This window comes from Peromyscus maniculatus, chromosome 8, assembly GCF_049852395.1.
Source record: "Peromyscus maniculatus bairdii isolate BWxNUB_F1_BW_parent chromosome 8, HU_Pman_BW_mat_3.1, whole genome shotgun sequence".
Taxonomy (NCBI): Eukaryota; Metazoa; Chordata; class Mammalia; order Rodentia; family Cricetidae; genus Peromyscus; species Peromyscus maniculatus.
This window is the reverse complement of record NC_134859.1, coordinates 81,188,751-81,215,789: the sequence shown is the minus strand read 5'-3', so window position 1 is coordinate 81,215,789 and position 27,039 is coordinate 81,188,751. Positions and strand designations below refer to the sequence as shown.

At 52.9% G+C, this 27,039-nt stretch overlaps 1 protein-coding gene across 3 annotated transcripts; it reads left to right on the top strand.

Annotated features, from left to right (window-relative positions):
• The first annotated feature begins 318 nt into the window (after nucleotides 1-318).
• On the top strand, nucleotides 319-11,322 carry Wfikkn2 (WAP, follistatin/kazal, immunoglobulin, kunitz and netrin domain containing 2). Of its 3 annotated transcripts, none has more exons than XM_076543177.1 (3): nucleotides 319-5,591; nucleotides 5,894-6,124; nucleotides 8,586-11,322. In XM_076543177.1, the coding sequence occupies exons 2-3, from the start codon at nucleotides 5,924-5,926 to the stop codon at nucleotides 10,104-10,106; spliced, it is 1,722 nt and encodes a 573-aa protein (XP_076399292.1). In that variant the 5' UTR covers nucleotides 319-5,591; nucleotides 5,894-5,923; the 3' UTR covers nucleotides 10,107-11,322. The 3 variants fall into 3 exon arrangements, with proteins under 3 accessions (XP_076399292.1, XP_076399291.1, XP_006972052.1); XM_076543176.1 differs by having other exon boundaries at nucleotides 5,744-6,124; XM_006971990.4 differs by lacking the exon at nucleotides 319-5,591 and having other exon boundaries at nucleotides 5,652-6,124.
• The last annotated feature ends 15,717 nt before the right edge of the window (nucleotides 11,323-27,039 follow it).

Below are 27,039 nucleotides of genomic sequence, written 5' to 3'. Positions count from 1 at the left end.
TCCTGTGCAAACGCTTGCCATCGGGCCTCGGGTCCTCCCAGGATAATCTCATTTCAAGATCCTTAATGGCGGCGAAGACCTTTTCCCCAAATACGGTTACATTCCCAGGTCCTGGGGTTGGGATATGGAGGTACTTTTGAGGGTCACCCTTCGACCCAGCTCCACTGAGCAGGTGACTTTGTAAGCTGTCATTCTGTTTGGCTCTGTGCTGACGGGAGCCATAAGCCTAAGCGACCCTTGACCACATGCTGCCATATTTGGGTTTCTCTCCTCTTTTCTTAGATCTAGGCCTTGCTTAAGTCTCCATGGCACCAGAACCTCTTCCCACAGATACCAGAACCTCTTCCCACAGATACCAGAACCTCTTCCCACAGATACCAGAACCTCTTCTCAGATATCAGGTGAATGAGCTGCAGTTAAGCAATTAGGCAGCTTAACAAGGGCAGATAGATAACCTTCAGAGTAACATTTCCTGCTGGTGAACAGCCCATAATTAAGTCTATTCCTGCTTGCAGCCCCCATTACTAAGTCCCTTCCTGCTTGCAGCCCCCATAATTAAGTCCCTTCCTGCTTGCAACCCCCTTTGCCTACCTATATATGCCTTGAGAGTAAAATAAAATTTTGGAACTTGATCAGACGTCCTGTCTTGCTCTCATTCTTTGTGTCTCTTGTCCCTCTCATTCGCCAGCCCTCCCTTTGGGTCCCCGTTGAAGACCCCGCTGGCCGGGGCACTGTGTTGTTATTTACAGACTAGCCTGGGAATCTGCAGTCAGGATGTTGCTTTCCTGGTGCGCGGGGATTAGGAGAGCTTCCTTTCTGGTATGGATTCTGAGAGGGGTCAGAAAGCTGCTGTCTAGGGGATAATGGTCCCTGCCAGAGGACAAGGTTTATGCGAGGCCGGAGGGGAAGAGCTGTGTGATGCTCTGAAAGAGCTGACTGAGGAGAGCGGCTGCTGCGGGTGGGCGTAAGGGAGAAAATGGTTATGCCGGTGTAAACCGAGACATAGTTCCCGGTGGTCCACACCGAATGTTTTTATCCCCATCCTGAACATGCAGGGACTATTGTTAATCCAGAATCTTGCAACAGTAGTCAGTGTGGGGGTGGGGGTGGGGAGGACGGACCAACGCTTCTCATCCTGGTCGGCCTCCTCTACACCATGTCCACGTCCAGGGGCACAGAAAGCAGGGTGCACTGATGATGAGATGCATTTCAGGGGTACTGATGGCTTTGGAGAACATGAGCCCCTTTGCTGGACAGCCTGGAGTGTCAGGGAACCAACCGCCAAGCCTGAGGCCATCTCAGTGAACAAAAAGCAAGAACAAGGCAGAAGTGAGGACCATGGTCCCCATGATGGTCCAGGGGAGCTTTTAAGATGGGTGGGGGGCCCTAAATGGGAGGGAGGCCAGGCTCTTCATGCAGTGTCCTTCCTGACCCCTGAGGCGTGGGAAAGCTGGAACTCTATCTCCTCAGGCAGACAAGAGTCAGGAGCAGACACCTTCAGACCCGCCCACCCCTTGTTTGTCTTGGCTGAGGGCTTCACGGGGCTTTTTGAAGCCGATTCCATGAGTGCAAATCTGGAGGAATCAGGACAGGGATCACAGAGGCCGGAGCTGAAGGGGCCTCAGATGGGGAACTAGAGGTGGTCCTCCCTTGAGTGACACCTCATCTCCACTCTGTGCACATCGCTTGGCCCAAGAACCGCAGAGGGGCAGGGCCTGAGCTAAACCCCTCCAGGACATGCAAGCTCTCAAGGCCACCCAGCCCTGGGTGCCTGGGGTGCGCCTCTGCGCTTCAGGACACACACTGATCCTTCCAGTATCCAGGGGCTCTGTCAACAGCACCAGGCCTCCCTGGACCGTGCCCCACCCCTCCCAAGCCCATAATTCCTCATCTTGACTCAGTGCCGACCCCCCACCACCATCAGCTCAGCCCGGACACTCCCAGGTCCTGTTCCACACAGATGCTGGTGGGTCACGTGTCCCACAGCTGAAGGCCTCCCCCATCCGCCTCCACCATCTGCTGAGGCCCCATAATTATTGCAAGGCTCTGTGCAGCCTCACTTGGAGGGAAGAGCTCATGTAGCCTTGTAATGCAAGCCAGGCCTGAGGCCGCTCTGGCAGGGGGTCCCCAGCTGGGTAATGAGTTTCGCTGAGGTGGCCTGGGCTGTCCATCTGAACACCTCATGGAGGACAGCGTCTTCTCTGTATCCCATCCCTGCTCCCTGAGTCCTTCCAAACACAGGGCTGGGGGGGGGGTTCCCCGAGACTGGCTTCCCACGTGGGACAGGGTAGACACCCTACCTAGAGCCTAGGCAGGGTGGAGCGGAGCACGCTGCTGGTGTGTCTTTGCTTGGGCTGTCTTTTGAAAGGAGCGGGGCAGCTTCCCCCCCCACCCCTCCTAAACCTGCTGAGCTGCCCTCATCTCCCCTTCCTGGAGCCTGGGCCCCACAAAGGGAGGGCCTTGGCTGAGGAGGCCAGCGCTGTGGGCCAGGCCTCTGGGAGAGGTGTAGGGAACTGCCTTCTTTCCTCCTGCAGACTGCTGCTCAATCTCAAGCCCTCCCTACCCAGTGTCATCCTGGAGCATAAACCCCAAGCCCAGCCCCTTCTGCCCTACCCCTCAGCAGGGGTGAGGACCACCCCACCCCCACCCCATATTTCCTGGGCTTATCATCATCATCATCATCGTTTTGACACACTTGGTTTCTGGGGCAAACAGAACGTACCGTTGTAGACTTCTGTGTGTGCAGAACCCAGCACATAGTAGGTGCTTTAAGAACCATTTGAGGAGAGAGATGGGATGGGGAAAGAGGGAGCAGACACAATGAGAGGTAAGGGCCCCCACTTGTGTATGAGGGTGGTGTCTGCAAGGCTCCTCGGGGGGCTTTGGGTCGCCTGCAGTGGTGTGCGCTGCCGCTGCCCCAACCACGGCTGCTGCTGCCGCTGCTGCAGGGTGAGGTGGAGCTGGCTAATTTGGGCAATAGTGTCAGCTGTGTTGTCCTGTCAAGACCCCACTTGCTCAGGAAGCTCAGGGTGAACCTGAGGTCAAGGGTCACCCAGAGTTCACTGACTGAGTCAGGGTGACCTCCTGCCGTCTGTCCGCAGTACCCAAGAGCAGGTCCTGAGCTCACCCTGAGGAGTGAGAAGGGTGGGCGAAGCAGTGGAAAGGGATCTCTGAGGCGGACCAGAGCCCAGCACTCACCCTCGCCCCTCACACTCAGTGGCTGGGAAACTAAGCGGCATCCCATATCCTTGGGGAAGAGTGACAGCCAGGAGACACCCGCAGGCCAGGCCTCTGCCTAGCAGCTCGGCCCATCATCTATTCCCAGTGAGGAGCTTGGTGCACAGTGGGACCTCCTTCCTCGGGTGTGGGGGAGTCACAGAGGGGCTTGGGGTGGTGGGGCGCTGAAGGAGGAACTTCAGAATAGCTCAGAAACCACTTCAGGGCTGAGGCCGAGGCTGGGGAGGCCTCAGCAGGGCTGGCAACCTTGCGGGGATACAGGTGTAGGCCACACAGCGAGGGAGGACTGGGGCCGGGCTTCCTTCCCCTGGCTGGGGGACTTGGCAGGCCCAGCCTGACTTTCCTGTTCAGCTTCCTCTCCTGTACAGGTGTCTCCTGGGGCAGCCACGAGGGTCACCAGTGAAAAATGGGTGAGAGGCTTTTCCCACCAACCCTGAAAACAGGGCCAAATGTCTCTGCCATTCCTCTCCGGGCCTCAGCAGACCCCTCAGATACCCAGCATCCTCCTCCCTTCAGAGGCTTGTCCTGGCATAACGGCTTGCGGCGACACCTTGTCCTCTAAGTGCTGCTTAGAAACGTGTCCCTTTCCTTTTGTGGTGTCGCAGGGAGCTGAGCGAGCCACAGCCAGGGCAGGGTTGTGTGGAGGCTCCAGCTTCGAGCAGCAGGAGCACGGATTATGAAATTACAGGGAATTCCAAGCAGCCGCGTCGCCTGCCTGGTGTCTGGCTTCGTGGCTGGAATGGGCCTCCGCCGAGGGAGGTTTGATAACTCAGCAGATCACGGCCTGACACCCTTCACTAGTGCGTTGACGCTGGCAGAGAAGATGGAGCTTAGACCCATGCAGTGGGAAGGGATTGGCTCAGAGGAGGAGATGCTGGGGAGAGGGAGAATCTGGAGGGGATGATCTGGCAGGTGATTTTTTTTTACAGTCCACTGGAGTGGGGAGTCGTGGTTGTTACAGTGTATCAAGAGCCTAGTGGAGGGCCCTGGACCCCCTTCTAGCCACTTTCTCGTTCTTTACCACTGCAGCTCAGTCTACCCCCAACCCCTGTTGGCTTATTCCTTACAAAGGCACCTCTCTCTTTTTCATGTTTTACTTCCCCTGTCAACCATGCAATGACCAAGATGCCCGCAAGCTACTGGGACAGAAATTGTTTCTAACCTCCTGGCCACTTAATGGCTCTCTTCCCAGGCCTTCCACAAATACAACCCTCGGTTTTCGAAAACTTCTTGACCGTTCTGCAAAAACAAGGCTGTACCTTGATAGCAGTTCTGGCAGATGGATGGGGGAGGGGTGGCTTTAACAGGCCCTGCATCCCCCCCCCCCCCCCCAGCAAGCTGCTGCCCTTGCCTCCTGTGTGACTCAGGGCGAGTTGCTTAGCTTCACTGTGCATCCTTTGCTTACGTCCAGACTGGCGGCATGGTTTGCAGCAAGGAGCATGTGAAACGATGCCTTAGAGGGTCTGGAGTGTGTACGGAGGCATTGGTGTGATTGGTGCTTCCGAGGACCCTGCACAAATTCCACCAGGAGCCTTTCACTCTGTGTGGTGAAGGAAGTAGAGCCACATGTCCAGAGCGCCTGGCGCCCAAGGGCTCGCCAAGGAATGGCCACTGTGGCCACCGGTGAGGGCAGCTCGGGGGTGGTGTAGTGAGGTCCTGGGACACTGTGGCTGCACCAGTTTCTTGGACTCCACCAGTGTGTGTAGAGAGAGGAGCGAGGAATGTGATCCGTCCCAGCAGCCCGGGGGAGCCAGACCATATCTGGTATGTCTCTCTGGAATGATTTTGGGGGAATTCACCGAAGCTGGAACTTAAGACGTGGACTGCCGGTAACCCGTAACACAGGGATGTGGTGCTGTCCGTGTGCATACCCCCCACCAGGGGACCTGGTGCCCGGGGTGGGAGTCGGCTTACACAGCACAGCGCTGGCTGCTTGGGCCCGCCCTTGAATGGCCGTGAACTTGTTTTTCCACGTCATTTGCTCTCAAATGTACTACCGAGCTGGGCGACGCTAACACAGAGGCTCAGGTCCCTCCTCGTAACAAGCGATTGTGTGTTCTTCAGAGGTGGCTGAGGAGGAGGAGGGGGCCCGGCCCCAAGGAGGTGGGGAAAGGGAAACAAACCTGCCTCACAGTGAGCCTGCGTGTCCTGGGGCCAGCTCCCCCCAAAGCACATGCCATTTCTGTCCCTGGAAGGGGTTAAAGGCCTTCTGGAGTCAAGAACAAGCAGGTGTCCCACCGTGCCAGAGACCGCTGCCTAAACTGTTTCCAGCTCCCCCCCCCTCCCCTTCTGCAATACGTCTGTGATCAGCCACGGGACAGAGGCGCCAGCAGCCGGCCTCTGACAGACATCAGGTTAGCTCGCTCCCACTGGGGTGGTGGCCCAGGATATAAATCCAGGCTCGAGCCCCTGCTGTGTCCCTCTCCCTAGCACCCGGGGTGGGGTGGGGTGGGGGGGACGAAGGAGTTTCCTTCCAAAGACCTTTCTTTTATCTGACGCCTCACAGCTCAGCAGGCTGCGCTTGGTGGAGGCAGTCACAGCGGCCGACGCCAGCAAGCAGCCTCAGCAAGGCGACTTGCAGGGGTGAAGAGGGCAGGTATTGCCAAGCCTGGAGAAGAAGGGCCCTGGCGGGCCTCAGCCCTTGGTGTCATCACAGGGAGGCCCTCTGGCCACTGCAGACCGCACCATGTGGGCCCCGGGGCGTCGTCGTCATCGGTTCTGGTTCCACCGGGGGCTGCTGTTGCTGCTGCTCCTGGGGCCACCCCTTCAAGGCCTAACGCTGCCACCCATCCGGTATTCCCATGCGGGCATCTGCCCCAACGACATGAACCCCAACCTTTGGGTGGATGCCCAGAGCACCTGCAAGCGTGAGTGTGAAACTGACCAGGTGAGTGGGACCCCTGAAGCCTAGGACGGACCATGTGAGTGGGTCTGTGATGGTGTGGGAGCTAGGACGTGGGGACGGCTGGGGAGTGCCTCCAGGAACGTGAAGGAACCCAGACCCTGCCCGCCCAGAGACAAGCAGGGCTTGGTGCCGGCCTCTATACAGCTGAGGCCTGGAAGAGGGCGTGGTATCCAAATCCATCCTGGAGCATTCCTCTTTGGGTTTGTGGAGGGCTGCGTTGGGCCAGCACCACACTGGGCACACAGCATGTGTTGGGATAACACAACAGCCTGCCAGATGTTCAGTGGCCCACTCACAGGTGAGGGAACGGGTACCCACAGGAGTGATGCCATAGCCAGGTGGGCTTGGAAGCCTGCCTGCCTGATGCCGTGTTCGCAGCTAGTTAGACCTGGTTTCCAGGCCCTTTCCCAGGTTTGGACTCGGCCACACAACGATGAGGCTGCTGGGCCGTTTGGGTGGGAGCGAATCTGTGCAAACACTCCAAGCGTCCTGGGAGGAAAGTGGACTGAGTTCCCACCTGTTGGGCTCTTCAGTGCTTCCATACTTTCCTCCCTCCTGGACGCTGCCGTCAGCAAGGGCCACTTCCAGATGGTTCTTGCCTGGCTGCCAGGTGGGTTCTTCCAAGGGCCATCCTTATCCAGTCCTGCTGGGAGAAAAGTCCTTAGGTTTACCCTAGTACCCATGCCTGCCCTGGGTGTGGCCCCTGCCTGGCCATCTCTGAGGTGGTCCACAGTCTCCTGGACTTCGGGTCTGGGTTGGGCATCATTAAATAACATGGGAGGCTCCAGTGCTGCTGGAAGTAGCTGGTCGCCCTGGGAAAGCATGGGGTTTCCATGGAGAGAGTGGCTTCTGCCTCATGTTCCCTGGGGACCATTCTCAGGCTTCCCAAGGCAGGTACTCCAGTACCCAGTGGTGGTGCTGAGGAACAGGAACAGGAAAGATGACAATCCTCCCATCCATAGGGCTCATGCCATCCAATGACTACCTTTGGAGAATCTTTTTCACTGACACTGGCTAGCCTGAAGTCAGGTGGCACCTAGGGACAGCACAACTCTGGCTGGCTTTGCGTGCTGTCTGGAGAAAGCACCTGAGTGCAGCTAAGGATCCAGGTAGCCCACGGGGACATTGTAAATCCTTAAGTGAAAGTATTCTAAATATTTCCTCCAGGGTCCCTTCACCAGAGCTCCAAGGGTTCTGGTTCCTGAGTGTCCAGACACTCCTGGACCTCTGGATCCTGGGGGAACTGCCTACCCACATTGGAATGAAATAGCCCTCAGGCCAAGGAACAGGCTTTCCTGTTCACAGGTCGCTCTGCCCCCGCCCACCCTCCATTCTCAAGCTCTCTCCCTGGAACCTCAGCTCTGGATAGGACCCATCTCCATTTCCAAGCATGCCCTGTTGTGGCGCAGAAGCCCATGCCAAACAAGGGCCGCAAAACAAAGTCCTTATTCTAAGCCCAAAGGGGGAGAAACAGTCAAGCTGTGGCTCCACACAGCCGGGTGGGGGGAGGACTTTCCCCCCCTCTTAGCTCATGTGGAATGTCGGAAAGGCTGGGATCAAAGTGGGAAGGACAAGAGGCCAGGGTGGGCGGGGACTCCTTCACACAGCCACTACCTGGTGGAGGATTAGCCGCCCAGCCAGCCGCCCAGCCACAAGGTGTGACATTGTGCAAAGCACCACATGCAACCCTTGTTTGTGTCGGCCCTGGTGGCATGTGCTAATTTTGAAGAATTAGAGTAAAGCCTTCCACGACTCCACAGAAGTCAGAGAGGATTACAGACTAGCAAGTCTTTGCTCGTACCACACAGGGGGACTTTTTTTTTTTTTCTTTTTCTGGTCACCAGGGTTCTCTGATATCCCGGGTTCAGTGTTGGGTTGGGGGTCTTTCAGGGGAAAGAGAGGTGTGACTAGCCTTGAGCATGAGTCCAAGATGCAACCTCTTCAAGTTAGTGAACACATCCTCCCCTCGGTGGAAGAAAGAGAAAAAGTCATCCTCACGCCGCTTCATCTAGGTCACCAAAGGGCCTGGGTCCGTTTCCTACCACCCCTCACCTCTGTGGCTTGAGTGTCATCTCTGCCTCTCTGGGTTCTCATTTTGAAAATGACAGTGAGCACATGTCCCCTTTCGGAGGTCTGTGGCCCATCTTTTCCCACACTACCAGCTCTGTGATCTTGGGCGAGTTGTTTGACCTCTCTGTGCTTTAAATTATGTACCAAGTGGGAATAGTGGGTGTGCCCCCTTGGTCCTGGAGGAGAGCAGGTAAGCTGAATATGGGCGGGAGCCTGACCGACAGTAGGTGCTGGGTCTACGTGGGATCTTATCTGCATTAAGGGCTCTGCGGAAACACATATATAAGTCCTCATGTCACAGCCTCTGCGGCAAGACGTGGGAATCTGTTCTTGCTTCCTCTGTTCAGAACTCCTCTCTCTCTGGCTCTTTCAGGCATGTGAGACCTATGAGAAGTGCTGCCCCAATGTGTGTGGGACCAAGAGCTGTGTGGCAGCCCGCTACATGGACGTGAAAGGGAGGAAGGGCCCCGTGGGCATGCCCAAGGAGGCCACGTGTGATCACTTCATGTGTCTGCAGCAGGGCTCTGAGTGTGACATCTGGGATGGACAGCCCGTGTGCAAGTGCAAAGACCGCTGTGAGAAGGAGCCCAGCTTCACTTGCGCCTCGGACGGCCTCACCTATTACAACCGCTGCTACATGGACGCCGAGGCCTGCTCCAAGGGCATCTCCCTGACTGTGGTCACCTGCCGCTATCACTTGACCTGGCCCAACACCAGCCCTCCACCGCCCGAGACCACTGCACATCCTACCACGGCCTCCCCGGAGACTCTGGGGCTGGACATGGCGGCCCCGGCCCTACTCAACCATCCCGTCCATCAGTCCGTCACCGTGGGGGAGACCGTGAGTTTCCTCTGCGATGTGGTGGGCCGGCCCCGGCCCGAGCTCACTTGGGAGAAACAGCTGGAGGATAGAGAGAATGTGGTCATGAGGCCCAACCACGTGCGCGGGAACGTGGTGGTCACCAACATTGCCCAGCTGGTCATCTACAACGCCCAGCCCCAAGATGCTGGCATATACACCTGTACAGCCCAGAACGCCGCTGGCGTCCTGAGGGCTGACTTCCCATTGTCGGTGGTCAGGGGGGGTCAGGCAAGGGCCACCTCAGAGAGCAGTCTCAACGGCACGGCTTTCCCAGCAACCGAGTGCCTAAAGCCCCCAGACAGTGAGGACTGTGGAGAGGAGCAGACGCGCTGGCACTTCGACGCCCAGGCTAACAACTGCCTCACGTTCACCTTCGGCCACTGCCACCGCAATCTCAACCACTTTGAGACCTATGAGGCCTGCATGCTGGCTTGTATGAGTGGGCCTCTGGCCATGTGCAGCCTGCCCGCCCTGCAGGGGCCCTGCAAAGCCTATGTGCCGCGCTGGGCCTACCACAGCCAGACGGGCCTCTGCCAGTCCTTCGTCTACGGTGGCTGCGAGGGCAACAGCAACAACTTCGAAAGCCGCGAGGCCTGCGAGGAGTCGTGTCCCTTCCCCAGGGGCAACCAGAACTGCCGAGCCTGCAAGCCTCGGCAGAAACTCGTCACCAGCTTCTGTCGAAGCGACTTCGTCATCCTGGGCAGGGTCTCCGAGCTGACCGAGGAGCCTGACTCAGGCCGTGCCCTGGTGACCGTGGACGAGGTCCTGAAAGATGAGAAGATGGGCCTCAAGTTCCTGGGCCGGGAGCCGCTGGAAGTGACCCTGCTTCACGTAGACTGGGCCTGCCCTTGCCCCAATGTGACAGTGAGCGAGACGCCGCTCATCATCATGGGGGAGGTGGAGGGTGGCATGGCCGTGCTGAGACCCGACAGTTTCGTGGGCGCCTCGAGCACACGGCGGGTCAGGAAGCTTCGCGAGGTCGTGCACAAGAAAACCTGTGACGTCCTCAAGGACTTTCTGGGCTTGCGCTGAAGCTGGCCACCTACCCTGACCCTCCTCCACCCACCCACCCCCTGCCCTCAGTCAGCCACTGGGTGAGATCCGGATTAGGCAGCCACAGCGGCCAGCGGGGAAACCTCAGCTAACATGTGGGGAGAAAGCCATCACAGGTCTGAAAAGGATCTCTGTTCGTTGGGTTCCATTAGAAGGTCCGTATCTCTTTTTAGCTGGGAAGGAAGTTGGCAAAGGGTGAAGAAAAGACACATGTAAGTTATTTCCCATGAGGGGTCCCCTCAGGTAGTCCCACCCCCTCCCCCTTGCTGACCCAGGTCCCTCTGCCCAGTCTCCTAGTCAGGGGTCAGAAAGAGATGGCATCTGCATTGTTAAATGGTTTAGCTTGCCCAAGGGGTGTGTGGGAAGAGATAAGAGAGTCCAAGGATTGCTTAAGGTAACTTCCCCCATTGCCTCCTACAGAGGCTGCCTCTCACTAAGGGCAGTGGGAAGCCCAGGATGTAACCGATTCTAACAGAGGTTGCAGGGACGACTGCCTTTGGTGGCGTCAGTTTGTGTCCCTGAGGTCACCCCACCAGCAAAAAAATTCATGTTTTCTCTCCTGGGCTGCATTGGTTTGTTGGCTTGCTTCTGTTCGTTTCAGTTCAGTGGACACTTCCTGGGTGCCAGGTGCTAGGACCCTAGAGAATGACTCCGCTCCTCTAGCAGAGCCAAAACGCAAAGTCCTGATCCTAGGCTCCCCCAGGAGCCAGTGAGTGACTGGCAGCAGTCAGCCACTTCCATCTGATGGGTGGTGTGCTTTCATGTGCCATGGACTTCCTTGGAGAAGCTCCAGGATCTGTTTTGGTAGCAAGGGAAGTAAGGAAGACAAAAGGCGGGAGGGGCGGGGGACAGCCCGGGAATCAGCGTGGAGGCGGGCCCATAGAGAAGGAACATTGCTCGATGCTGCCACCTGGTGGTGAGTATGGGTGCCTGCATGGATCAGGAGGGAGGAACCATTTAGGTGGGGACTGGGAGGGGCCTTTTGGAGATGGCAGCTCTGAGGTCCCTTGTTTTTTCTGGTCCCAGCCACACAGGCACTGGGTAGAGGATTTGGAAGCCCTCTCTCTCTGCATCTGTCCTGTTCCCTCTTCAGCCCTTCATTCTGTCCACATCCCTCCAAAGGAGGCATTGTGGGATGCCCTAATGTCTTCCTCAAATAGGAGGAGGATGATACTAAATAAAAATTCATAGTGTCTACGGTTCTACATGCGTGACTCTTTTGGGAGGGCAAGGAAGGGTCTGTAATCACGTCATTAGTTCTGGCAACCTCTTAGCAGGGAAGTCTCATCAGTGGGAACGAATTTGGGCAGTGGAGGGACACAGTAGATTTTCAGGTCCCCTAGGAGAGATGAGGCTCCTTAGCTGTGGGACTCAGCAGAGGTCTATGAACTAGGCAGGAGAAAACTGAACCAGGAAGGCAGCGTGACTTGTCCATAGTCAGAGGCAGAGAGGCCTAGGGCCCTGATGTGCGGTCTGAAGTGCTCTGTGGGGACAGTGGGGGATCAGGGCCATAGACATGATCCCGCCTCTGATGCTGTGGAGAAGGTGGGAGAGACAAGAGCAGGGAGTGGGGGTGGGGACGGGGGGTGGAGGATGGGGAGGGTGCTGCTCAGCTATGACTTCTAGACTTCTGGCTGAGGCCTGGTCTCCAGTGTCTTCAGGGAACCTGCTCAGTTCTGACAATGCTGACCCTGGCTGGCATTCAGTGCATTTGGTTCCGTGCAGACTTACTGCTGTTCCCCAGACCCGTCAAGTGTCTGGAACCCATAGCCTATCTGGCCCTCAAAAGAGACACCTCTCTCTTTCAGTTCCCTGGGGATGCCAGGGCCATACACAAAGGAGGAATCCAGGCCAGGCCCAGCCCAGGCTTGAAGAAGGCACCAGGAGCTTCTATTTCCTGAGAGAAGAGAGGGCAGGGGGTGGGGGTGGGTGGGAGGGGTGGGAACTCCACGCCATTACTGAAGGACACTGAGCAAGAAACTTAGCCATCAATCAGGCTGGCATGACTCATGGTCATTTCCCAACCTGGTCAGGTGTCCAGTGAGGGCGAGGAGTGTCATCCCACTCTGTCCTTAGAGGCCTGAGGACATTGGCTGAACCTGCTTCTAGGCTGCAGTGTCCAACAAATAGCCTCAGAGCCCAAGGGGCAAGTGCCCGGTCACTAGTCCAAGCTGTTCCACGCCACTTTAGTTCACTTACACAAATGGGAGTCCAAACCTCATGGTTCGATCCAGTTTACTGTTCTGCTCCCCCGGTGGAGAGGGAAGTTCGGGGGATCCCCACCCACAATGAGTCTCAGTATAGCTCAAACTCACCTCAGCTTCTCTCTGTAGTCCAGATGGGTCTCAAACTCATGACTCTCCTGTCTCAGTCTCTCAAGCGCTGAGATTACAGGCATGCTCGACTATGATGCCTGGCTAGTCATGGCACTTAGAGAGACCTGGGATTCAGTCAGTTACCTTTGTGAGACTGCAGCTTGGCATGGAGTGGCCCCTTTACCCTGTAAAGATTTCTGGCCAAGGATGGGCCGCAGGACCTAACACCTCCTTTCCTTGTTCTGGGCCTTGTGCCTTGGCCGACATCTGAAATGAGCCCCTCTCATGGCCTGAGTGGGGAATCAGAAGCTCTGAGTCCTGAGGGGATGGGTGATTGAGAAACTGTGACAATTTCTAACCTGCCGTGTGAGATAGATTTCTTTCTTAAAATGCCGTGTTGTCTTTTCATCTTTGCTAGCCTGGCCTTATGCAATGGCCGACAGTGAGCAGCTTCTCAGGCTGACTTGAGCTCCCAGGGCAGGGGTACCAGGCAACCTGTGAAGGTCCCCTGGCTCAGTGTGAGAGACATGGCCTCAATCCTGCTCCAGGACGCAGGGAATTCAGGGCCATCTGCAGCAAGGCCAGTCCTGCTTCCCTGTTTGTGTCAGAGCTCACTCCTCACCTTCTCAAAGCTGGATGGCTCCCCTTACCAGACCTTTCCTTCCCTTCCAATCTATTCAGGCTTGGCTGACACTAGACCAGAACTGTCCCCACCACCCCGAAGCTAGGCACTGTGGCTTTGTTTACCCTCCTCCCTCCCTCTTCCTGAACCCCAGCCTCCTGGGACACTCGGCTCCATTGTCTGGCCAGCTGCTCCCTAGTCTGATGTCACCCTCAGGACAGTGGCGCCAGAGAGCCACCCAAGTGCTAGGACAAAAAACCCAACTAGGGAAAGGGGACAGTAGTAACACATAGCCTCGTGGCTGTTTCCCTCGGCTGTGATCTCCGACTGCCCCGTGATGATAACATCAGGCCGACAGAGTTTACTTTGTGACCCCGAGCACCCTCTCCTGAGCCGGCAGGAGGCACAATGCCGCTGTGTAGCTGGGAAAAATAAGGCAAGGGTAACGAGAAATTTACTTAGCCGTGTGCCAGCGCACAGAACTACAAATCCAGCACTTGGGAGCCAGAGGCAGGAGGATTTCAAGTTCAAGGCCAGACTCGGCTTCATAGCAAAGTTCCAGCTCAAAAGCAAAGGTAAAACAAGAGAAAAATAAAGGAAGAGGGACTGGGGAGATGGCTCAGTAAGAGCATGAAGACCTGAGTTCGGATCCCCAGAATCCATGCAGAAATCTGGGTACAGTCTGTCATCCCTGTGCTGGGGAGGTGGATTCAGGGCGATACTTGGGCCTTGCCCAGACAGCCAGGCTAGCCGAATGTGTGTGCCGGGTCCAGTGAGAAGTCCTGTTCCAAAAGTATGGAGGGAGAGAGATGGTTCAGTGAGGAAAAGTGCTGCCATGCCTGAGTTTGATCCGTAGGCACCACATGGTGGAAAGAAAGAATCTATTCCCACGGGTTGTACACACACACACACACACACACACACGCACACGCACACGCACGTAGGCACCCATGTGCCCTGTTCTGCCTGGATGGGCTGTGACGAGGCCGTGACGAGTCCGATCTTGAACCCCGATGCCTCCGCAGAGCGTGGCTCCAGCCAGTCATTTGCAGGCACATCACCCCAGAGCTGTTTACATCCTGGACACATGATGAGCTTCCATCCCACACAACTGCAGTCATGGCCTAGATTCCTGAGCCAGACATTAGCTTTCTACCGCCTCATCCTTCAGCAGGCAGCTCCTTGGGGAAGAGGGCTCTGCTGTCCCGAGGCTGCCTCAGCCTCTTCTCCAAGCCTGGCCTCCCTCTAGGCTGGTGCTGACCCAAATCGGAATGACGGCCAGGGGCTCCAGGAACACTGCGGCCCTGCTCAGGGCTCACAAGGGGGTTCGCTGGATGAGCATGGGATCTGGGAGGAGGGCAGTGTGGGGCATTTTGTGACTACCATTGGGCCAAGAAGGGACCCTCTGGGGTCTTCCCTTCTCAGCCCCCTCCTGTATACCTCCTTTTCTTATCCCATCTCCCCAAGGAGCCTGGGGCTCCCTTCTCCTCCTCTCTAGGGAATGTGTGAGTAATGCAGGCAGGAGGGTGACAGGGCTCCTGGGTCCTATTCTTGGCCGTGCCTTCATTCTGGAATGTGCCCCGAGGTCAAGTGACACTGTTCTCTCAGGCTGTGTCAGGAGGAAGGAAGGATAAGCTTCCAGGAGATCCTCCCAAGGAAGAGTGTAGGCAGGCAGGTGGGCATGCTGGCCTGTCCTCTTCTCCCACATCTTAGGCTCCCAAACCCCTCAGTCCTTCTGCTTCAAGGTCAGGTTGGAGTCTCTGTGTTCATATCCCAAGTTAACTTAGGACAGGGAACCCTGGCATCCAGATGTCTAATAATCGTCTCCTTCAAGCTCAGTCACATGATGGGAATCCAGGACTCAGTCCCTGCATGTACTATCCAGACTGGCCCAGAGGTGGGGCCTCTTCCCAGCACATCCCTGGGAAGATGCAGGGGTACCCCAGCACACCCATGCTATCTGCCCCTTCCAAGTCTTGAGGAACGTGCCAGAGCCCTGGCAGGATGAAGTGGTAGCCATTTTGATTCTTTGTTTCTGGTTTATGGGGAGGGGCCATTGCAGCTCTGTCTAGTAAAACAGCAGAGGATGGTGGAGGGTGGCTGTCTTGTGTCCTTTGTGTGTGGCAGTCAGGAAGCAGGCCCTTCCACAGACAGGGGCAGACACTTGAGTACCCAGACTGCTGACCTGTGTCCCTCACATACGCTGACGGACTCAACCCTCACAGCCTGCGACGTCTGTCTTTATTGTCAACCTGATTAGATTTGGAAGCACCTAGGAGACACATCTCTGGGCCTGACTGGGAGGGTGTTTCCAGAGAGACTTCATGGCGGAAGAAAGACTCGCCCTGAATTGCCTGATGGGCAGCAACATCCCCTGAACTGGAATCCCAGACTAAACAAAAGAGGGGAAAAGGAACTCTGGAGGGACAGCGCAGTTGGCCCAATGCTTGCCTGGCCAGTGTGAGGACCTTAGTTCATTGCCCAGCCCCCAACCCCAGCCCCCAACCCAAATCCAGGCATGAAGAGGGAAGCCTGCAACCCCAGCACTGAGGAGGTCGAGACAGCTGGAGTCTAGTCTAGTCTAGTCCAGTCTAGTCTAGTCTAGTCTGCCTGACAACTCCAAGCCAGTGAGAGAGGCCGTCTCAAAAAAAAAGGAGCTGCCTTCCAAAGACTAACGCCAGAGGCTGACATCTGGTTTTCACATGTACATGGCATGAACATCACACACACACACACACACACACACACACACACACACACACACACACACACACACACAGGCTTTGTGCCGAGGAGAAAGCCAGCCGAGCACCCGCATTCATTTCTTTCTGCTTCCTTACAGTAGGTGCAATGTGACCTGCCCCATCCACTCCTGCTACGCCTTCCCCGCGTGACGAACTGTGCTCCTTCAGACCCTGAGGCAGACTCCGCCCTTTCTTCCTCAAGTTTCTCTAGTCAGGTATTTTTTTTTTCCATAGCCAGCCCTCTTTAAGCTGGCATTATTTTATTACTTTGCCATTTTCAGACCCCACCCTAACCTAGAATGGAAAAGAGAAAATGCTTCTTGGATTCACCAGCCCAAGGCCAGGACATTCAGGATATCAATAAGTAGTTATTTAGTGGACAAGTGAACAAAGTAAGCCTTCCATGCCTTATGGAGGGAGATGCCTCGCAGGTAACCACTTCCCTGACTTTACACACGCTGACTTTGAGACACTAAATGATAAAGGCAACTTCCCTCTGGTCACAGGGTTAAGGGACGGAAGAGCTGACGCTGGGTTGGCCTGGCTTTAGCTACGCGCTTTCCAGTGTGCTCCACATATTTGAGTCATTTTACCTAGAGGCCGAGGCCCTCGGTGGCAGCTCCCCTCCTGACTGTCCTTGCCCGACATTTCCTTCTGGTCCTAGCCTCTGAGGGAACAGAGCCTTACAGAAGGATTGTGGAGCCGTATTCTGCAGTACACACGGCACTGAGTACACATGAGTGAACTCAAAAGAGACGCAGTTTGAAATGTGGTTCTTTAGTTGCGACAAGCACATCTCAAGGGCCACAGCTCTTGTGTTTTGAGCGACACAGACAGAATCCTCCAGGGTGCTCTACCCAGCACAGCCCTGCTGCCATGGGCTTAAAAGCAGAATCATTTCCTCTGGCAGAGGACTCACCAGAGGGTGCACGGCATCTTGAGTGCTCCTTAATGCTATGCTTTTGTCCTGCCAAGGACGCTAGAGGTTTCCATTTTTAGCCGTCTGCTGGTATGTGGTCTCATGGTCTTATGGCCAACAATACTATATGGGCTATAATACTATACTATAATACTACATAATCACTCACATTGTAGGTAGGCCCTGACTTCAGCCTTGAGATCCTCATATATTTTCTCCCAGAAGGCTTCCAGATTTTCATGCAGATGAGGTTCTTAAGAAGGAAGAAAAGTCAGTACATATACACATGCATATACATGTAGACACACACACACACACACACACACACACACACACACATACACAACGCTAACTGTCAGGTGAAAGTGACTACTGAAGTGTGAACTAATTGTAGCAGAGAGAAGCCGTTGATTGGTAGGAACTAGAGACTCAGCCCTCCCATGGCCTGACACAGTGACATGTGACATGTGACAGCTGCCACCTCCCAAGCGGGCTGACAGCAGGCTGGTTCCCTGGCATGCTTTCACAGATGCCCATGTTACACTGTCATCTTGTTTCTTGTGAGGACATCCTGACTAAAGGTCTAAGAATTGCTTTGCTTGTGGGTATTGCTATTGTAATTGTACTGTGTAAGTCTTTAAAGAGGGACCAGCCAGGCTTGGAGATACAAGCCTGTAATCACAGCTACTCATGAGGCCAAGGCAGGAGGACTGTAAGTTCAAAGCCTGCCTGGGATAGAGTGAGCTTAAAGCCTGCTTGGACAGCTTAGCAAGACCCTGCCTCAACATAAAAAATAAAAAAGGGGCCAACAAGATGGCCCGGTGGGTAAAGGTGCTTGCTACCAAGCCTGATCCCTGGGCTCCACGTGGTAGATGGAGAGAAATGTCACCTCAAAGTTGACCTCTGACTTCCATACAGGTGCTACGACACACATGTGTCCCTTCCAAAATAAATCAGAGTGCAATTAAAAATATATAAAACATGAAAAAGACTAACACTCATGAAGCTCCAGCCTCAATCCTGTCCCTGTCACAAATCAGTCAGTAGAAAAAAATAAAGGGACAAGGTAGTTTAGCTTTAGGACCCTCAAGTCTCCTTGTGGCCCACGGTGGCTACCAACGCAGAAAGGTCAAGGTCATGAAGGAGCCTGAGTTCCTGGGACAGACTGCCTGGGCTATGCGGCCCCTCTGTGCCTGGGCATCTTCATCTGTAAATGGCCTAATAACAGGTGCCCTCCAGAGGCCGACTGCCCTGGGGCCGGTTGCTCCGGTTGGTTGGGAATAATTGCTTTTGTGTGCTTCTGCCAGTGGCTAAAACAAAAACCAGAGAGGGAGAATGGCCCTCTGCCCACAGCTACCTTGGAGAGCAAAATGTCATCTCCTTTGTGGGCAAGGAAGGGTCCAGGAGGGGGGGGGGGCGGCTGGAGAAAAGAAGGGGAGGGGGAAGGGGTGGGGAGAAAGAGAAGAAATAGAGAAAACCCCAGCCCTGTCCGGCCATGTCCACTGGGTTGGTCAGCTGATAGCCCAAAAAGCAGAGAAGAGGCAGCAAGGTGAGTGGAGGGGGTGCTCTTGGCCTTTAGGGAGACCCCTCAGGCCGTTTCTCCACCCTTCATTCCCAGCTCCAGTGCCTAGGGTCAGGGAGCCTGGTTCTCGCTGACTCACTTCAAGGACCTTATCTCAGTACACAAGAAGCAACAGAATAAAGGTGCCAACAGCCTCTTAGCCCTGGTATGACCAATAACAGACTCCAAAGGATCTTTTCCAGTCATCACAACCAACCATCCCATTCTTAGTAGGGCACGCTGGTGTCTTAATAAGAGAGGCAGGTGTTTGTGGACGAACAGAACCCAGCTCCAGCGACACACAGAGGGTGACCCAGCTCTGTCCTGGGCCTCCTACCAAGTGGATCCCTCTGACCAATTACATGCCTTGGTGACAGGCTCGTTTCCATCACTGGGAGCTAGCAGCCCTTAATGGGTGCTCCACATGTATTATATCATTAAGTGTTTGTAACCCTGTGAGGTGCATGTTATTCACCCCCACTTAATAGTCTCCTCATTTCAGAGATGATGAAGCATGCTCAGGGAGCTGGAATGAGTTGCCCAGGTCCCTGAGCAAGCAGGGACCAAGCCTGGGTGGGCCCCCATGACTCTGAAGCCCATACCTTTAGCCACATCCATAACAACCTCCGCCATAGATCAGCAATAGAGATGGAGGACTCTCCCTTGCATTGGCTTCCTCTCTGATCATAAGCCTTTCTTCCTAGGTTTCTCATGGGAGGACATGTTCAAAGCCAGCTTGACCTCCCCTATGGATTGAAGTTATTCTATGCAAAGAAAGAGAATATGCCTGATATTTATATATCAAATGTGCTCATCACACCAACCCTGACAAGTAACGTTTTTAATACTTCTCTGGGGAGAAAATATAAGTCTGAGTAGGTCTGACTGACAGGGCACAACTACGATGGATGAGTTTGGGGTGCAACCTCAAGTCTAACCCCCAACCCGCCCCCCCCCAACTTAAATGAGGGATGTGATCTGGAGCTCCTCACACTCCTACAGAACACTCCAGCGTGAGCTTTCCTGTTACCAGGGGGTCCTGAGCACACTCATCCCTGCCACTAAGTTTGGCCCAAGACCTGGACCAGACACTTGTGCTTTTTATACCAAAGCTGGCTCTGTGCGGACAGAGCAGCCCTGCTCTCTAAACGGTCTCAGCTCTGTGAGAGAGCACGGCTGGCTTGTGAAGGTGTTCTCAGCCGACCACAGAGTGCTCAGCCACGGGAGACCCTTGGAGACGGTATCCAAGGGGAAAGAGTTACGCGGGGCAAATCCTGCACAAGTTTCACGTAAAGCCCTCCCTCCGAAGTTGGTGGGGCTTTTGTTCGATTGCTTCTTGTTTTCAAGAGAGTCTCACTGCGTAGCCTAGGCCTTGTTCATCAGATCTCTCCGGCGCTGAGATTATAGCCACACGTGCCCCACAGGCCCAGCTCCAAACCTCATTCTTTTTCTTTTTCTCTTTCTCTCTTCCGTTTTTTCTTTCTTTTTTGCTGGTGTCTCGTATAACCCAGGCTGGCCTCAAAATCTTCAGGTAGCTGAGGATGACCTTGAACTTCTAATCTCCTGCCTAAGCAGTGCTAGATTTACAGGCCGGTGTGACCGGGCCTGGCTTAATGTGGTGGCAGGAATCAAATCCGGAGTTTCGTGCACGCCAGGCAAGCACTCTGCCACGCACCTCTCTCCTTCGCCCTCCAAGTCTCTTTTTTTTAATTTATGTCCGGACTGGAAACTATTTCAGGCAGCCAAACAGGACAGGCAAAACAATTAAGTTTCATAAAGATTTGCTTCCTACACCAGGGCAGGGTGTGGCGATGAGGATGTGATGAGGGAGACCTGGAGGGGGGCGGTCTGAGCTTGTGCAATGGACGCTCTCTCCATTAAGATGGACTTCTGGACGGGTGGAACCTTGTACAAACACTGACCTGGCAAAACTCATACAAAGAGTAAGAAAGCAAGCCACCCCTAGAGGGAGCCTCTTGCCTGAGGAGGTTTCCCGGCCCCTCATAAACTGCAAACCTGTCTTGAAAGGCTGGAATCAGAGCCTTAGCTCTTACACAACCTGATCCCTCCCCTCGTTACTGCCGCTTCTGCCCTTGAACTTCCAACCTGTCCCCCATCCCACCTCTGGGTTTGCTGAATAACCATCTCTCCCAGTGATTCTACACAAAGCATGGATCAGTGGTGGTGGGGGTTAAGATTTCCAAGTCCAAAGGCTGCTTCTTCGAGGAGCAACAGAATTTCATGTTTTGATAGCCTCCGCCGTTCCCCCAAGGGTCAGCAGCATGTATTCCCCCTCCTGCCCACACACCAGGTGACCAGGAGCCATGCCCAAGTCTTCTTCAGTTTCTCTTGTCCCTCCACTGGAGCTGGGCGATGGAGGAGGCCCAGGCTTCCCGAGGGACTTCAGTGAACACTTGGCCCCTTCTGTATGTCTTAACAACACCTAGCCTAGAGCTTCTCAAAGTCCCGTGGTCTCTGTGTGTGTGGCTCACACTTCCAGTGTGGCCTGGGATAATGGCCGGGCTTGGATACTAACTTCTGCTAGACTGCAGCTCCCTGAAAGCTTTCAAATGGTCTGTAGGTGTGTAGCAACAAGGAGGGCCTGACCCAGCGGGTGGCTCAGAGAACAAATTTCTAGAGTGGATACACATCCCATCTAAGCAAGAATTTAGGAACCAGAATGAAATTCTGAGCCCTCGGGAGCCCCTTGCGAGTTGATACATCTCTTCTGCTGTAACATGTTGGAGCGAGGGCCGGGACCAAAGACTTCAGACTGTGAAGTGCTTGTGGCTGCTTTTCAGTCTGATTAGCCAGAGCGCAGCAGTCATGTCACCAAGACTAGCACCCAGCTTGTAAGCACCTGAGTATGCCTGGCAAAGCTGGTATTAAAACTAGTTTGGGGTTGCTGGGCACCTATAGGAGAGGGGAAGTTGAGGAAAGACTATCTTAGATGACCTTCTACCTAAGCAAGATTGGGGTTTTGTTGTTTGTTTTTTTTTTTTTTTTGTTTGTTTGTTTGTTTGGCTTTTCGAGACAGGGTTTCTCTGTGTAGCTTTGGGCCTGTCCTGGATCTCTCTCTGTAGCCCAGGCTGGCCTCGAACTCACAGAAACCTGCCTGGCTCTGCCTCCCGAGTGCTGAGATTAAAGGCATGCGCCACCACCGCCCAGCTTTGTTTGTTTGTTTTTTGAGACAAGGATTCATGTAGCCCAGGGGAGGCCTCAAACTCTCCAAGTAGCCAAGGATAATCTTGAACTTCTGGTACTACTGTCTCCACCTCCCAAGTGCTAGGATTACTGCTGCGTACCACCATGCCTAGTTGATGTGGTGCTTTGATCTGAGGCTTCACACCTTAGTTAGACATTCTACTTCAGTTTAGATGGATATTTTTTATTTTATGTGTATGTGGGTATACGGATGTGTGTATGGTGTATATATGTGCATACATGTGTGTGTATACATTCGTGTGCTCCCACAGAAGCCAGAGGAGAATATGAGGTGCCCCCTGTGAAGGGTAGTTCATTATAAAGTCTACCTATTAGCCAGGCTTTGTGGTGCACGCATTTGATCCCAGCACTTGGGAGGCAGAGGCAGACAGATCTCTGTGAGTTCAAGGCCAGCCTGGGCTACAGAGTGAGTATCAGGACAGCCAGGGCTGCACAGAGAAATCCTGTCTTGAAAAAACAATAACTAAATAATTACATGATAGATAGATAGGTAAATAAATAGATAGATAGATAGATAGATAGATAGATAGATAGATAGATAGATAGATAGATAGAGTTAGATAGATAGAGTTGGCCGATTGAAAGCAACCACTGTAAGAATGGGTTGCAAAACAGAATCCCACAGCTCAAAGCCAACTCTCCAGTGACTCTGTCACAAGCTTTTCGTCTCCATTTCTTCCTCTGAAAGGCAGGAGTGATACAACTTCCAGAGGCGTGTTCAATAGAGATTGAAATGAGTTCCAGTGCACAGGGGCTTCGAGCAACACCTAACACGGTCAGGACAGGGTAAGCACTGACTGTTAGGCCTGCCCAGCTCCTGAGGTTGGCCACTCCCTCTGGAATCCCAAAGACGTTGTGACTGTGTCAAAATCAGTCTTGACAAGGAACACAGAAGACTTCCTACCTTCCTTCAAACTGGGGGAGAAAGGAAAGGAGACACACACACACACACACACACACACACACACACACACACACACACACACACACGGTCATCAACAGCTGTACGCCTGTGTGTCTCAGACCTTCCCTAAAGCCTCCACTGAGGGATGCCGATCTCTGGGCAGTCCCAGGGTAGTGTGGACAGCACTCTTCAGGTGCTCTCCCATTGCTCCCAGACCTGGAGGGCAGAGACAGAATACACACCTATCACTCCGCCTGGAAGATGCCCCACCCCTTTTATATACACACCTAAAGGCTGGGTGTGGCCACACAAACCTGTACTTCAGCACTTAGGAGGTGGGACCAGAAAATCAGGAGTTCGAGTCCAACTTTGACCACATAGCAAATTTGAGGCCAGCCCGCCTAAAAAAAAAAGAAAAAAGAAAAAAGAAAGGAAAGAATGAAGGAAGGAAAGGAAGAAGGAAGGAAGAAAGGAGAGGAAGAAAAGAAAAAGACACCAAACAACAAGAAAAATCTCCTAGAAAAACAAGCCACATATTTCCTTGCATTACGCCCAACTCCCTTTCCACAACACACATCAATGCTTTCTCTCCTCCCGATTCTGTGGAGGACTCAGAAAGACACAGTGTTTCTGTCCTGTTCTCAGTCTTCGGTTAAGGAGCCCCCGGAGCCACCTTAGTTTCTAGAGAGGCTGTGGGGGTTGTAGCTATCTTAAGCTGTCTGGAAATGGTTCAGCATCCCCACGGGCGGTTCCTGGAAACAGGAATTAGCAGAAAGCAAGTCACTGGTGCTCGACAGAACCTCGGAAGAGTGGGTAGCTTACAGAGGACAAGAGCGCTCTGGGGAAGGAGCAGGCAAATGGTGAGACTTATGCAGAAAATCGGGGTGAGGAAGAACAGGCATGCTCACTCCAAAATGAGGTGAATCCTTTAGAGATGAAGTGATGGGTGGGAAAGGGTGGTGGGAAAAGCCACCTGAAGACCACTTCTATTTGAAGCAAAAAAGTAAAGGCTATTTATTCCTAGAGGGCTGGACCTGCGTCACCAGGAATCTGGCCCCTGTGCTAAGATGGGTAATATATGTATGGGCTTATGATTCCTCATATGTGTATGTGTGTGTGTGTGTGTATGTGTGTGTGTGTGTGTGTGTGTGTGTGCATGCACTATAGATGAGGCTGTTCTTGAAGGCCTGATCTTTCTGCTTTTACTTCCCAAATGCATGCCATCATGCCCAGCTCATAGGATTCCATTTTTTGTTTTGTTTTGTTTTGGTTTGGTTTGGTTTTTCGAGACAGGGTTTCTCTGTGCATTTTTGCGCCTTTCCTGGAACTCACTTGGTAGACCAGGCTGGCCTCGAACTCACAGAGATCCGCCTGCCTCTGCCTCCCGAGTGTTGGGATTAAAGGCGTGCGCCACCACCGCCCGGCAGGATTCCATTTCTTAAGCCTTATTGGTGTAATAATGATAGTATTTCCTTCTGTCATCAACACAGAGACCAAGCTAGACTAGTGCATGTCCATGATTGTCACACTCTATGGTCTAAAGGAATTATGTATTAATGTGTGTGTCATACATACATGTCTGGTATGTTTGTGTGTGTGAATGTAGCACATGTGTGTGGTGTATGCGCACATGTGTATGTGTACACACCTGTGTGTGCAGAGGCTAAGAAGGCTAGCAGGTGTTCTCGATCACTCTTCATCTTAACCTTTGAGACAGTCTCTCACTAAACCTGGAGTTAGGATGGTGGCCAGCTAGCCCCAATGATCTTCCTGTCCCTGGCCTCACAGTGCTGGGGATATAAGGTATATGTGACCATGTCAGGTTTTTTTATGTGGGTTCTGGGATCCAAACGCGAGTCTTTATGCTTATGCAACAAGGCTCTTGCCCATCAAGACATGTCTCCAGCCTAATGAAATTGTTTAAAGTCAGCACAACCCATCCTTCACACTCCAAAGACTCCGGCACTGTGTTTTTCCAGCAACAGTGCTAAGGAAGAAAGCGACCCTCAGGAACTATAGGAGGACATATGGAGAACCGGCGCATAAAGGCAGCCGCAATCTTGTGGCTGGAAAGGAGGCTTATGTTTGACTTTAAGATTCGGTGTTTAAATAAAAAAAAAAAAAAAAGCATAAAAGCAATGTCTAGCTCTTTTTTATCTAAGTGACTTTTCTGCAATTATTTTTGCAACACTTGAGTGTATAGACAGAAGGGATGCGACCCACGGTATATGCCAAGGTTTGTCTAAAAATATTGTACACCTGTTCTGTGTTCTGCACACTGGTCATATTTTGTCAGTGAAGTAAGTACTCATAATGCTTGGAGGAATGTGTTTTTCCTTCCAAGTTCTCAATGTTTTTCCCTTCGGTAAAGCAAACCTCCTCCTCTTTTCTACCTGCATTATATATAATCCACTAGAGCCATTAACCACCTGGCGCATCCATCACTAGGGCTGTGTGTAACCACTCCTGTCCTTGGCCCAGTGTTCTTTAAGGAGGGACAACTACCGTAATATTTTTTCCACAACAGTATAGAGACTTTCTTTGATTTAGCAAGCATTTCGGGCTGCTCCCACAAGGCACATCATCTAATGTCCTGGTTTTAAGTCAGCTTACCAGCGAAAGAGTGCTGAACATTGGTTTCCCTCAGTCTCAAAGCTAGAAACACAGACTCTGTGATATGGAGTACTAAGGCGTGAATAGAAGAGGACTCAGGGTGTCGCCATAGAGGTCTCAATTCTCTGCAAATAACTGACTATACCATAAGATGTTGTTGTTAAGGAGACAGGCACAGTGGCCTCATGCCTATATAATCCCAGCTTTGGGGAGGTAGGTAGAAACAGAAGGCTCACCAGAAGTTCGAAGCCAACCCAGTCCACATAGTGCGTTCCAGGTCAGCCAGGACTATGAAATGACGGCCTGTCTCAGAAACCCGCAAACCCAACCAGCCAACCAACAAGCAAACAAGACAGGTTTTCATATTTCAAAGGGAAGCAAACAGAGCTAACACTATGGGCTTTGTGGCTTCTGAAAAATGAGAGCCTCTACATACACATATCCTATTAGTTCACTGACAGCTGTCTGTCCATCCAGTCTCTTGGCATCTTAGGCTGGTCTGCAACTCGATATGTAGCCCTTGAACTCAAGATCAGTGGGCTTCAGTGGCCCAAGTGCTGGAGTGCTAAATTACACGAGCATGCCATCTGCAATCGATTCACTGACTATATATATATATATATATATATATATACACACACACACACACACACACACATACATACACACATAGCATCATGGCATACAAATTGGCCCTAACCTTGCTAGGCAGCCAAGGATGACCTTGAACTCCTGATCCTCCGGCCACCACCTCTCCAAAGTGCTTGGATCGCAGGTATGCACCAACACTCCCAGCTTTCTCATTGACAGCTCTTCATGGGGAAGTGATGAGTTCTCACACCCCCTCTTTGCACAGCCATGTGGGCTAAGCGAGTCAATGTAATTAGACAAAGAATTAGACCCATAACTTCAAGTAGTTTCTAGGCATGAACTGTCTCCTGATTGTTTTCTTTGAAAGTGTGCTTAACCATGAGATCATCTTACAGTTCCAACAGGGGATTTCTCTAAAATATAAAATATTTTTATATTTTAAAAGGTGTTGAAACCTAAGAGTTTGAAACAGGAGGTGTGTGATTGAGTCCAGCTGATGCTACATAGCCAGACCCCAAAACTTGGCTGGTGAGATGTCTCAATGGGTAAAATAATGATGTGGTTTTGATCCCTGGAGCCCACATAAAGGTAGAAGGGGAGATGTGATTCCATAAAGCTGTCCTCTGACCTACACACACACACACACACACACACACACACACACACACACACACACACACACACTGCACATCGCACATCACATACACACAAACATGACACTAAAAAAATATTTTTGTTGTTGTTTTCAAGACAGGGCTTCTCTGTGTTGTTTTGGTGTCTGTCCTGGATCTCACTCTGTCGACCAGGCTGGCCTCGAATTCACAGAGATCCACCTGACTCTGTCTCCTGAGTGCTGGGATTAAAGGCATGCACTACCACCACCCAGCTAAAAAATACTTTTTAAAGCTAAACAAGGTGACAGACAGACATCTCTGATGGGATGGGGGATGGAAGTAAAGTCAGGATAGTCGGCTGGAAGTTCACAGAGCAGCTAACATGGACTTCCACAGCAAGCACACTCAGCAAAGCAACAGACATTCAGAGAGACTCTGCCTCAAAAACAAAGTAGAGGACCTGCATGATGGCCCAGCAGGTAAAGGCACCTGATGACCTGAGTCATTCTGGGACCCACACGATAGAGAGAAATGACTCCTGTAAGTTGTCCTCCAACCTCAAGATTACCCACACATGCAATTTTTTTTTAAATTAAAAAGTATATAAAAGTCTTCAAACTCAAATATGGAGGAATGAATAGGAGAAGCTTGCTGCTTACAAGTTAAATTCCATCAATAACAAACTTGGTGGTCAAACCTAGCCCCCCCCCCCCCAAGGCCACTTTAAGAGTCCAATCAAATGCTGACCAACCCTAAAATTTATATAGCAGGAATCTTTGTATTACAGGATTCAATCCATATATT